At 38.2% G+C, this 13257-nt stretch overlaps 1 protein-coding gene across 2 annotated transcripts in view; it reads left to right on the plus strand.

The window, feature by feature from the left end:
• Positions 1-8901, plus strand: part of LOC127442983 (DNA-directed RNA polymerase II subunit RPB4) — a 31043-nt gene extending 22142 nt beyond the window's left edge. The window contains exons 4-5 of one of the 2 annotated variants that reach the window (XM_051701456.1): positions 6142-6279; positions 7768-8901. In XM_051701456.1, the coding sequence (XP_051557416.1) occupies positions 6142-6279; positions 7768-7846 (217 nt within the window). In that variant the 3' untranslated portion in view covers positions 7847-8901. The remainder of the gene's footprint in view (positions 1-6141; positions 6280-7767) is intronic. The other variant, XM_051701457.1, reaches the window with a different exon arrangement.
• The last annotated feature ends 4356 nt before the right edge of the window (positions 8902-13257 follow it).

A 13257-nucleotide genomic window follows, 5' to 3' on the forward strand; every position in this document is an offset into this window, starting at 1 on the left:
ACATCAAGATGTAGATTGGAATGCAGGTGCAAAAAACTTCATATAAATAAAATAGACTGCTCCTCTCTTGCTGTTGATTGTGTGCTAGTGATTACATGATTACAATGACACAATATAAGAAATATTTAAGATTCCACACAATTTTGTGATCAGTAATCAAATAAGCAAATTTGTGACATTAACTGGGTTAACTCATTTTGTACAAAAGGATAGGTTTTCTTTCATTAAAGCACTTTCACAAGATGCTCTGAAATTTCACATGCAAGATTTTTCACATGCAGATTTTGCACAAAATTTTCACTCAAACTGTTATGCTGATAATATCATTTGTAATGAAAAATAAATTATTAAAATAGAAAAATGCACACTGAAGGCTAGCTGAACCGCATACAAAGTTAGCACAACCCCCTTCTGGAGATACCATGCCCTCTTTTGGAGTTTCTGCCCCTGAGTGGAGATCTCCAGGCTACAGCAATACCTACTTGGCTGTCTCTGCCCCAGACAGAAAGTCACTGTGCGCTCTGTTGGGAGCTAGTTGCTGTGATGATTCATGCTGCGTTCCATTTAACCCAGAATTGGAATTTCATACTGGAAAAAGTGCAGTGGGTCACTACTTTATATCGGACTTCCAATTTAGAAACTTGTGCGGAAATCTTTTTTTATGATTAACATTTTTATTTATTAAACAGGAAAACAAAACATAATTATAAATACACAATATCAACACCCACTACCACCCCTCCTCCTCCCCAAGCCCAACCCCAAACCTCAACAAACATCTCTGTGGTCTTAGATGAACATATATAGAAAAATACAAAAACAAAAACCAAACAACTAAAAGAGGAAAAAAGATAATAATAATAATAAAAATACATATATATACAAATATAAAAAACACACACACTGACAGTTACCCCTCTCCACTATTCCACCCGAGAACCCTCCAAGAATGCTAAATATCCACCCCATTTTCCCACAAACAGATCCGGATTCCCCAGTCTTCTATAAGACCCCTCCTCTAAGATGAAAAATGAAACCCGAGTGCCCAAGACCTCACATACAAAATTCTGAACTCTCAACCAAAACCCCTGGATCTCAACGCACCTCCAAAAAACATGGGTTATATCTCCATCCTCTGATTGGCATCGCCAGCAGGTAGGTGTGTCTTTAAGACCAAGCCTATACAGTCTAAAGGGGGTCCAATAGAATCTATGTAAAATCTTGAACTGAATAAGGCGAACTCTTGCATCTCTAGATACAGACTTGACATTTTTCAGAATCTTAGACCACACTCCATCCTCCAATACCAAATCCAAATCTTTCTCCCATAATCTCTTAATAGACGTTAAGGCTCTGTCCCCCATACTCTGAATTAACAGGGAGTAGTACACTGATGCCTCATGACCTTTTCCAAAAGCCGCAATCACCTCATGCAAAGCGTCTGCCTCCATAGGGTGTGTGCTACTCCCAAAAATAGTACAAAGTAGATGGCTCAATTGTAAATATCTATAAAACAGGTCTGGGGATCCCAAAATGTTGGACCAAGTTTTCAAATGATCTCAACACTCCACTTTCATATAGGTCACCGAGTGTAGCAACCCCCCTCACAATCCACTCTGGCCAGCAGAAAGGGGACTTGCCAATACGTAATCTTGGGTTCTGCCATATACTCGAGGCAACATTTAAATAAGTGTCCAATTTAAACAATCTGGACACTTTAGTCCATACCAAGTGTAAATGTGAAATAACGGGGTGTAACAACTTTTCCAATTAGTTTGATAGAGATGCTATGTAACGGCGAAATAGGGGCAAGAACTGCCTGTTCAATAACAAACCATGGAGGGGCTCTCTCAGGTGGAAGTGACCAATGAGCCTAATGTCTAAGACTGAACGCATAGTAATAAAACAAAATCTTGGGTAGGCCTAGCCCTCCTTTGTCTATCGGCCTATGTAACTTATTAAAAGGCAATCTGGGACGGTTACCATTCCAAATGAAGGACTTCGCTATGCTATCAAATTCCTTGAAATAAGAGAGGGGGACATCTATAGGGAGAGATTGTAGCAGGTAGTTAAATTTTGGAATACAATTCATTTTAATAAAATTAACCTTCCCAATCATCGATAAATGTAATGAAGCCCATCTGCTGACATCGCTCGAAAACATTTTTATTAAAGGGTCAAAATTAACACTAACTAAATCAGACAAATTTGCTGGGAATTAAATCCCCAAATATTTAATGCCCTGTTTGGGCCACTGGAAGGCGCCCGGCTGAAAAGCTGTAACTGGGCAGTACGCTGTCAAAGCCAAAGCTTCGGATTTAGCCCAATTGACTTTGTATCCTGAGAACTTGGAAAAGGAATTAATAATTTCGGTGGAGGCAAGGCAAAGATCTAGTAGGTTCAGAGACAAATAATAAAATATCATCTGCGTAAAGCAGAAGCTTATGCGGCACACCTCCCGCCGCCACCCCTGGAAAATCATCCTCCTTTCTTATCGCAGCTGCTAATGGTTCCAGGGCAAGACAGAACAATAATGGGGAAAGAGGGCAACCCTGCCGAGTGCCCCTATTCAAAGTAAAATAATCTGAGATTAATCCATTTGTTTGTACCGCTGCTACAGGGTGTCTATAAAGTAACTTAATCCAACCAATAAATGTACTCCCGATCCCATACATTTCCAAAATCTTAAAAAGATAATCCCATTCTACCATATCAAATGCCTTTTCGGCATCAAGTGAGATGGCAGCGATTGGAGATTGATCATTCGCCACTGACCACATGATATTGATGAGACGCCTGATGTTATCAGAAGAGCTGCGGCCCCGAATAAACCCCACCTGATCTATATGTATAAGAGATGTCATAACTTTACTTAATCGATTAGCCAAAACTTTTGACAATATTTTTACATCTAGTTGGATCAGGGAAATTGGACGGTAACTTTTACACTCGCTTGGATCTTTGTCCTTTTTAAGAATCAGACTGATCCGGGCTTGTGTCATGGTTGGAGGAAGCCTTCCATTCTTTAATGATTCAGTATAAACTTCTAACAAAAGTGGAGCCAGTTCTGTAGCATAGGATCAAAAAACTTCTGCGGCAAAACCATCTGGCCCCGGAGCCTTGCTAATAGGTAGGGACTTAATTACCTCGTCAAGCTCCTTCAAGGTTATCTCAGAATCAAGAGAGTTTTTTTGCTCAATCATCAGTTTAGGAAGATCTAATGGTTCCACAAAGTTTCTAATATCTTCATCAGTAGACGAAGATGTGGAACTATAAAGATCAATATAGAATTCTTTAAAAGCATTATTAATATCAATGGCTGAGGTAAATATTTCACCACCAGCAGATTTCACTGAGGGAATGATAGAAAAAGACTCTATCTGCTTTATATATCTAGCCAAAAGTTTTCCTGCTTTAACACCTGACTCAAAGTATGACTGTCTTGCCCTGAATAACCAAAACTCCACTTTCCGCGACAAAATAGTATTATATCTATATTTCAATCGGGTCAATTCTCTGAGGCCATCAGCTGACATATGGCACTTCAGCTCTGCCTCTGCACTTTTAATATTTCCTTCCAACTCCAAGAGTTCTTGTGCTTTGGATTTTTTGATGAATGAGGCATACTGTGTGATCCGGCCCCTAAGAACCACCTTAAGTGCCTCCCAAGCCACACCCACAGAGGATACTGAGGACCAGTTGGTCTCCATATAAACATTGATTTCTGTCTTTAACATTTGTTGGAAATCAGGATTTTTCAAAAGGGACACATTAAGGCGCCAGCTATATGATTTCTTTTTCTCTATATGTGGCATCACCTCTAAACTCACCAGGGCATGATCTGAGACTAAGATATTTCCAATTGAGCAATCAACAACAGATGAAATGAGGGATTTGGATATAAAAAAAAAATCTATTCTAGAATAAATCTTATGGACTGATGACAAAAATGTATAGTCCCTACCAGATGGGTTCAAAAGTCTCCAAATATCCGAAAGACCAAGATTTTTACATATCCTGTGAAGCGTCAGTGTTGCTCTAGAGGGCTTACACACTTTTGCTTCACTATGATCAAGGACTGAATCTATCAAAAGATTGAAGTCTCCTCCCAATATTATATCATGAGGGGTGCCAGCGGCTTGCAACATCCCTTCAAGATCTATAAAAAAGCCCTGATCATCAGCGTTAGGTGCGTAAATATTAGCCAAAATCAACCCTTGCCCTTGAATTTCAGCTAAAACAATAATTACTCTTCCTAATTTATCTTTATTCTGTTTGAGACATTTGAATTGTAAATGTTTATTAATCAATATAATGACTCCCTTGCTCTTACTTGTGCCAGCACTAAAGAAAGCATGTCCACCCCATATCGTCCCCAATTTTTCAGCTTCCTGCGGGGAGAGATGTGTTTCTTGAAGAAACACTATATCATATTTCTTACATTTAAGAAAAGAAATAACCTTCCTTCTTTTTATGGGGTGCCCTAACCCATTCACATTCCATGTGGAGAGAGAGAGTACACTCATATTAACAACTGACATATTGATATAATAGAAAAAATAAATTGTGTGCCAAAAACAAAATTATGAAGACCACATTCCCCATTAGTGAAGCAATCAAACCCCGAACACCCCCCCCAAACAAAACAAACAGAAGAAAGAAAAACGTGCGCATTAGCCCTGCGCATGACAGCGCCAACCGGCGACAATCCCTCTAAACTCAAAAGGTCCATGAACGCCCACGAGAGCCCCCGTGACAACTTTGCCATCGGATTGCTCAATTTAATTACATAACTGAAAATACTTTGTAAAATAAACCCAGTCAATAGGAAGAATGAACACAAAGAATGTGTAGATTCATTTACAGAACTGTCTCAAAGGTGTGCTCTTCCACAAAACAAATTCCAGCTGATATAAAACCGTTCAGATTCCTCGGACAGACAAACAAATGTTGAGTGAGCCGGCTGTTATGAGTTCAACGGATGACGTAATCATTCCAATGTCTCGTAAAATAAAATAAAAAATAAAAAAAAACTCAAAACAAACTACAGCCAGCAGGAGGAATAAGCACGAAGAACGAACAGATGAATCAACACCTGTTCCAAAGGAGTGTTATTCAACAGAACAAGCTCCAGCCGCTAGGCGGAACCAATACAAAAAGAAACAAAACCGGCATCCCGGTTCTCCGGATGATCGAGTCAATTCACTCGGAGGCTGCATAAAAGTATATACCATGAATTACACAAGCCATCAGCTTTATAAAAGACATCCTTTGTGTGAGCATGTAGATATTTTGCAGTCATCCATAGTGTCCACTCTCAATTTGTCCGGGAACTTCAATGCAAAAGTTTCTTTAAGGAAAGTGTTATTCACAAAACAAGCTCCAGCCGGTAGGCGGAGCCAATGCAAAAAATCCAAAATGTCGCCCAGCTTCCTCAAGAGTTAGTACAGCGAGTCAGGCCCACTCACATGAGAAACATCCAATGGTTTACTCAGACATTGTTTCTATAAAAGACATTGCCAGATTTGGACATGTGAATACTTTGCGACCGACCTTCGTTTCTATTCTCAGTTTGGCCGGAAACATCAGAGCAAACGAGATCTTTTTCTGATGTAAGAGTTTCTTGCATTCCTTGAACCGATCGCGTTTCTCTCGTCGAACTCGCAAAGTCCAGGAACAAGAAAATATTATTGTTCTTCCAAGAAAGCTTCCCTTTGCTCCTCGCCTGGCGCAACACAAGATCTTTATCGGATGATCTTAGAAGTCTGGCAAGAATCGATCTGGGCCTGTCTCCCTCAGCAGATCTCCGAGCCGGCACTCTGTGAGCTCACTCGATTTCCACCTTGTGGCCTGTTATGTCGAGCAGACTCGGGAAAAACTCCTCTAGGAATTTCACCATATCTCTGCCCTCCTCATGCTCAGGAATTCCAACAATTCGAATGTTGTTCCTGCGGCTTCTATTTTCAAGATCTTCAAGCTTTTCAAGGAGATGTTCCAAATCAACTTTGGTCGTGGGCAGATTAGCGGTTAATTCCCTCTCCGAAGATTCCAGAAAATCGATTCGTTTTTCAACATCAGTCACTCTTGTAGCTAACTCAGAGAATTTTGTTTCCATCACCGTAATCGATCAACGTATTACAGTGAGATCCTCCAAGTCAGCAAGAATCTTCATCAACATCACCGACATGTTGGACAACTGACGCTGGATCTCCTCTCCCGCTGCGCCATCCAAATCGAGTCCCCGGTCTGTAGGCCTGTCGGGGCTTTCATCCTGAACACGTAAGTATCTTTTAATGTCTCCAGAGCCCGAGGATTTTGACTTCTTTGCCATGTTTTGCAACAAAGGGCAAATGTGTAACTGGGTGTATCAAATTTCACCAGATTATAACATGAGAATAATTGAAAATTAAGCAAAGTGTGCAGAGCTCGTCGCTCACACGTCCGCTCCTTGCATGGCGTCCTTTCTCCCATGCGGAAATCTTAAACCCAGATTTTGCCGAGATGTATGTGTGACGCCATGCAAACATGTTAGCACCCAGGCAGATTTACAGAGTCAATGGTAAACATTCACTTTTATTAAATAATATCCATTAATGAGTCAAAGTTCCTACATCACATGATAATTATTTAGCAAACATTTGCAGAGACAGATGTTCAAAACATGGGGAATTATACTCTCGCATTGCACATCGTTTATCAGTTTGGTTGCTATGAGACGTCTCTGTTGACAATCAAGGTACCACTGAAAATCACAACGTAATCTCACATTTGTGTATAGTATTTAGTGAAAAGTCATCATGTCACGCATGGTAATTATCGATCACTGTTTTCATGATATTGCTGTCCTTCTGAGTACTCGTGACTATCCCTAAAAAATAGCACCCTATGCTAGGCCCTGTTTCCACCTGGTATTAAGATGTGTTTCGGGTGATCCGATCACATGTGGTCAGCCCTAAATACAGGTCTAAACGGGGTCTAAACCGTTTTGTGATAGGATCACAGAAACCACGTACGAATGTGGTCAAAAACGCATGTGTCCACATCGCATTTGAAGTGTAAATGCTAATCCATCCTGAATGCGTCCTGGCAGCAGTGAAGCACCACCCTTCACCCGTCAATCAACTGCTGCGCTAAAACAAGAGTTTAAACTTTGCCATTTACGAGCAGCTTTTCAAAAAACCATCCGATCTGAAAATTTTTAAAAGCGGATACATACACAATCACGAGAGCTTCACGGATTCTCACAGATGACAAGCACAAACACCTGAAGCTCCTCTTATACAGGTAATACACTAAAGTAACGGATAATTCTGCTTGACATGTTGAGTTTGTGCTTCGATTAAATTTCAACCGCATCTGGGAGAAAAAGCTCTCAATTTTTTTTGGCTTTTATGACTTTAATATCATGCAGTAACACAATGACATAGTGATTGATGTATGTCGTCATACATCTTCATATCCAAACACAAGTGCTTACAGAAGTAGCATTTAAATGACCAGGTATAAACAGCCATGTGTCTTACCTGACCATGTGATCGAATCACCAGAAACGCATCTTAATACCAGGTCGAAATGAGGCCTAACATATCCTAATGTTGTTGAGTTTTACTTCTTAGAGTATAAAATGCAGCCTGAGTATCAGTTTAGTCCTGCATACTGCGACTGATGTTTTATGAGACCTCCGCTGTCACTTGATGCCACAATCTGACATGCAGCCAGCCTGTTTTTGGATTCATTCATTTAATATTTTATTTTTCTGTTGTGTAGTTTGGAAGGTCGATTTGAGGATGAGGAGTTACAGCAAATCCTGGATGACATACAGACCAAACGCAGCTTCCAGTACTGAGTCGTCGATATCTCTCATTCAGTACTGAAATCTCTCTTTTCTTTCTTTTTGCTTTCTCTGATGGCTGTTTAGGGCCTCCACTTTTCTTATTTTCATAACTCTTTATATGTTGACAACTTTGTTCTTCGGTAGTTGTACTTTTTGTTTATAATGTGCTAGTGTTTTAAAATAAAGTGCTTTGGATAATAATCTTTATGATGTGTCTCATAAATTACCTGCAGCTGCAACACTGTATGATAGATTTACATGATCAAAATGAACTGAATAGAATAAGAATTTTGAATCTGAAAGTAAACTATTATATTTGTATATGTATCTATATTTTAGATAATGTATTGTTTCCTTTAAGAAATCGAAGAACTGCTTGTGACATTCTGTGTCCGTGTATTTCTTCCCACCAGTGAATTCATCTCCTGATCGAAGAGTGACTGCAAGGAAGGCAGAATAAAGCATCCAAATCGTATTTTACTAACAGATATATTAGCCAAACCCGGACACGTATTTTGTGTTTTCTAGAACAAGTTGTTCTTTGTTGTCATTTTCTAGTAAAACAGCCGTTGTCAATCATGGAAACACATTCTTCCTCTTGCTCCTGTAGCTGAGGCCTGTACCATGAAGGTCGCTGAAAGAACTCAGGGTTTCAGGTTGACAAATTCAAACCAATCCAAGCAGGCTTAACTGGTACCATGATGCAGCTCAGCAACTTTCTCGGTCAACTCAAGCTTAGATCCTGACTTTAACGCTGTTTGAAACTGCCCCCATCCACTATTTAGTGCACTATTTTGGGTGTCCGTCATTTTGTGTCTGAATTCTGAGTGAGCCACTCGTTCCCTACTTTTGTTCACTCATTCTTACCCACAATGCACTCTAAATTCGAGTGTACATTTGACATTGGCCCTGTCCCAAATGGCACCCTCCACCCTTGTGGTCTTCCTCTGAGTGCAGACTTTGATGACGTAAGAGTGCAGACCATGGGGCACTAGTCAGCAAGTTCATGAGGGGGCATGATTGGTAAAAGTGTGCATTTGGGACAGACTTCAATCAGATGACGCATTTGTTCTTATTTACATGCAGTTTTACAAATTATTATTTTAAAAAGTCATGCCATTGATAGATAGGGTAAAGGAACACACTTTAAACTAACTATTGAATGTTTGTTTTTATTACATTTCAAGCAACACACTGACAATAAAGAACCTCTGAAAAACAAAGTGCACGAATGACTACAGCAACAAAACCCTATTGTTTTATATCTTTAGAGAACAAATAAACATTATTCAGACACCTGGATGGTTACAGCTTAGAACACATTAAAATGTATAGAAAGAACATGCCACCATATATTCGCAAAAATAGTTATAAAATACACACAGCCACACTTCTGCAGGTATAAATAGCACTGTTAGACCGAATGTTGCTATATTAATAAATATAAGCAATCTCACAAGCTACAGCTATGTGCATTAAATTATTCTTTCCTGTCTTGATATTTTAGAGACTCACAATAATTCTAAAATCCTCTTTGAAACAACAATAACAATAAACTGAATAGGAGTAATTCCATATCTCTGGAAAATTAAATAAAACAAAGTTTTGAACAAGTTCTACACATCAGACTTAAAGTGATTCTATATACCCATGATAAGCAAGTGATGCGCCGTTGACAATCAGGAAAAAGCGATTATTAAAATACATTTTTAATCCGCAATTGAACACCGCCTTGTCCGCCATGTTATATGCTCCAGCTCAGAAGAAACTGGAGTCCTTCTGTGATTGGTCTGTCGCAAGGACTGTTGGGTAGCGGATTGCCGTGAGCCCACTACGGGCATCGAGGGAGCAAAGGGGGCGCTCACGAGAACCCTTGCAAGCGCTAAAATCACAAATGGGACACACATGAGACTACGGACTCGTAGACTTCACAAGCACACGCAACTGAAGGCCACGAGACCGCAAGTCCACATGAATTGCGCCATGCGGGACAGGTCCATACACGCGATGGTTAATTGCCCATAATCCACCGCGGGGAAGACTTACGAGCTGGGAGTTCACTGCTATCTTCACTCCTGCAATGTTTTATTTCATGCTGAATGTATTAAATTACTTTTTGACAAATCATTACTTGATTAACATAACATATAGAGAGGCAAAACATACAGATACATTTTAAAATGTACTCTTTATATTTAAATAAATTTTCCATTAAGCTGAAGAATTCATTATTTACTAAATAATTCACTGAGGTGATATTTTAACTCAGGAGACTGCACACAGTGGACATGATAATTCTTTGGATGATTTAAATATTCGGTTAAAACATGTAGATTATGATAACGTTGGTGCTGTTTATGGTCGGATGAGGGCACGATGCGGCCAGAAATGCTACCCATCTTGTATTGGAGTTTAAAGATACTAAAGTATAACAAATAAATACAATAATGTACATTTGATAAAATGTATTTACTCTTTATATTAACATGTATATTAAAATAACAAACAGAATTAAGATTTATTGTATTAATATATTATTTAATAAATAAAAAAAGGAAATGCATCCATTAATAAATTATATAATTGATACATACAATACAACTAATCGAATACAATTTTAAAGAGTACAATACAATAATGTACATTTGATAAAATGTATTTACTCTTTATATTAACATGTATATTAAAATGACAAACAGAATTAAGATTTATTGTATTAATATATTATTTAATATGAATTACAAATAAGGCCCACGTATTTTAAAAGTTCATGTGTGACGTTGTTTCTGTGACAGCCCCAGAGCTCCGACGCTCAGTGTATACGTCAACGTCCGAATTCACTCACTCATTTCGTTCACTCACTGCTGTGATATAGTGCACTCACTGCCATTCACTATATAGGAAATAGTGAATGAGTGAACGATTTCGGACACAGCGTAAAATTAGATTACGCACTCGTGCATGAATGAGTGACGTTTGCAGCGCACAACCAATCGTGTGAGAGAACGCGATTCATTTCTCGCGAGAGAAAGCTGATGATTATGAAAATAAGAATTTAAATTCATTTAAACTGTGCACAAGACTTCAGCATGAAATCATGAAAACTTAAAACACATGATTTACACAGTACAAGGGATAACTGTAAAATTATGAAGCAATTAAAGACGTTTACACAATAAGAAGAAACAGCGGCTGCTACCAGAGCTCAAGAGGACTGCTGCAAACAAATTCTTAATGTGATATATATATATATATATATAAAACAGCTGATATATCGTAAGTGAATTCATATAGGCCCACAACAACAACACACAGTCTTAATCATTTTAAAAGCTTAAATTAATTTAAAATATAAAAGCTTGTATATAGTGTATAAATATAGGCTACTATTGATTACAAAACGAATAGACTATAAAGATAAATATTCTCCCTAAGTTAATTTTCCTGTTTCAAAATAAGTGTTTTTAGACAATGGAATAAACTACTTTGAATTTTAAGACTAATTCTAGGTTTCCTCTTATCCCATATATATTTACAAAGTTTTCAAAAATGCTTGGAGGACTAGAATTCCCAAATGTAATAAATTATTATAAAGCTGCCCAAATTCAACCTATATTGATTTGGACGAACGAAGAATCTAAAGTGAAATGGAGGAAGATGGAAATTTATCAAATGGGGGAATCTATTAGTATATCCCTGTTCCTACCCAAACAAAGCAACACATTTAAATCAACAGATAATATTTGTATTAATAGTACTTTTAAAATTTGGTCAGAAAAAGAAAATAGTAAATTTAAGAAAGATATAGTTCATTTACAAAAAACTGCTAAAGATCCTGATTTCATGCCATATAGATTAGATAATACATTTAGGTTTTGGGCAGATAGAGGTCTGAAAAGATATCACCAACTGTTCACTGATAAAGGAATGGATACCTTTTCAAACCTAGCAATATGAAAAAAATATGAGCTTCCAAATTCAATGTTTGTTTTATTTTTTTATTATTATTTACAGCCAAAAAGATATTTATTAAGTAGTTAAAGTAAAATAAATAAAAAAAGGAAATGCATTCATTAATAAATTATATAATTGATACATACAATACAACTAATCGAATACAATTTTAAAGAGTGCACTTGAAAGATATACAGGACACTCTGAATAAAATTATATGTAGATGGAAGGATGAATTAAAAATAAAAATGAGTCAGCAAGACTGGGAAGAAATATCATATAATACATTCCATACTACTCAAGCCAGAGTTTGGAGGGAATATGCTTGGAAGATATAAATAAGATCTATAACACCTGTTATTCAAAGTAAATACAATAGTATGGTAAAAGGGGATTGCTAGAGAAATTGTGGAGAGATAAAAGCTCATTACAGTCAAATTCTATATGAGTGCTCTAAATTGACAACTTATTGGAATGAAGTGATTAGACAGGTTAATTTAATATTTAATAGAAATACATTCAGAAAACCTTATTTTGGGTAAAATGCCATTGTCCTTAATAAATAAAACTGAACAAAATATATTTAGGGTAATCAGAATAGCAGCTTTGAAACTAATTACCAAAAATCTGAACCCCCACAATTTCAAAAATAGAGAGAAAAGATTTCAGAAATATACCAAGTGGAGAAAGTAACATTTAAACATTTATAATAAAAGTCTGGAATGTGAACATAAATGCGATTTGCTTAAAAATATTATAAATTAATTTAGATAGATACCGGTCTGCCTTTGTGTTGTGTGGTCCGGTTTTTAGACCACTGTGCACCCGTCACCGCCGTATGCTCTCCGGTGATGTCATGGTTCTGTCAACCGGTCAGGTTGGGTTTTGTCAGACGAGGACCATGACATCATCGTCCCCTGTCTGTCTTGTGTTTCTTGTTCGTATTTTGTGTGGGCGCACGGGTCTGGTGGTGGGTTATCGCTGTGCGCGATTTGCCGCTGTGTGTCCTCCGGTGATGTTACGGTCATAGCACCTGCCTGTGGAGGAACTTTTCATCATCGTCCCTAGTCTGCTTTGTCAAAGTGTGTTAACGCTTTGTCCTTATTTGTTTCAGGTGTCGCTGACATGCTGAATCAGCGTTTCCATGGGAACCCTGATTGTTTCCATGGGAACGCTGATCATTACAACCTTCAGCTGCGAGCGACACCTGCCCCGTGTTTGTTTCTCTTATTTAAACCCCCGCGTGTGTCATGTCCGAGGTCGGGACCCCCAAGAGGTGGTTGTACTGTATATGCCCTTAAAGAGACAGAAGGTGTTGAGGTGGGAGTGTCAGTCGAATCAGACGCAAGACTTTTTCCATGAGGTTCGCCAATCTAGCCTGAAGAGATGGTGGAATCGGAAAGTGAGACAGAAATTATGTTCCAGGAAGTACACTACCACAAGCGGAAAAAAGCAAGTAACATGGGAGA

Source organism: Myxocyprinus asiaticus, chromosome 6 (assembly GCF_019703515.2).
Source record: "Myxocyprinus asiaticus isolate MX2 ecotype Aquarium Trade chromosome 6, UBuf_Myxa_2, whole genome shotgun sequence".
In the NCBI taxonomy this organism is placed as follows: Eukaryota; Metazoa; Chordata; class Actinopteri; order Cypriniformes; family Catostomidae; genus Myxocyprinus; species Myxocyprinus asiaticus.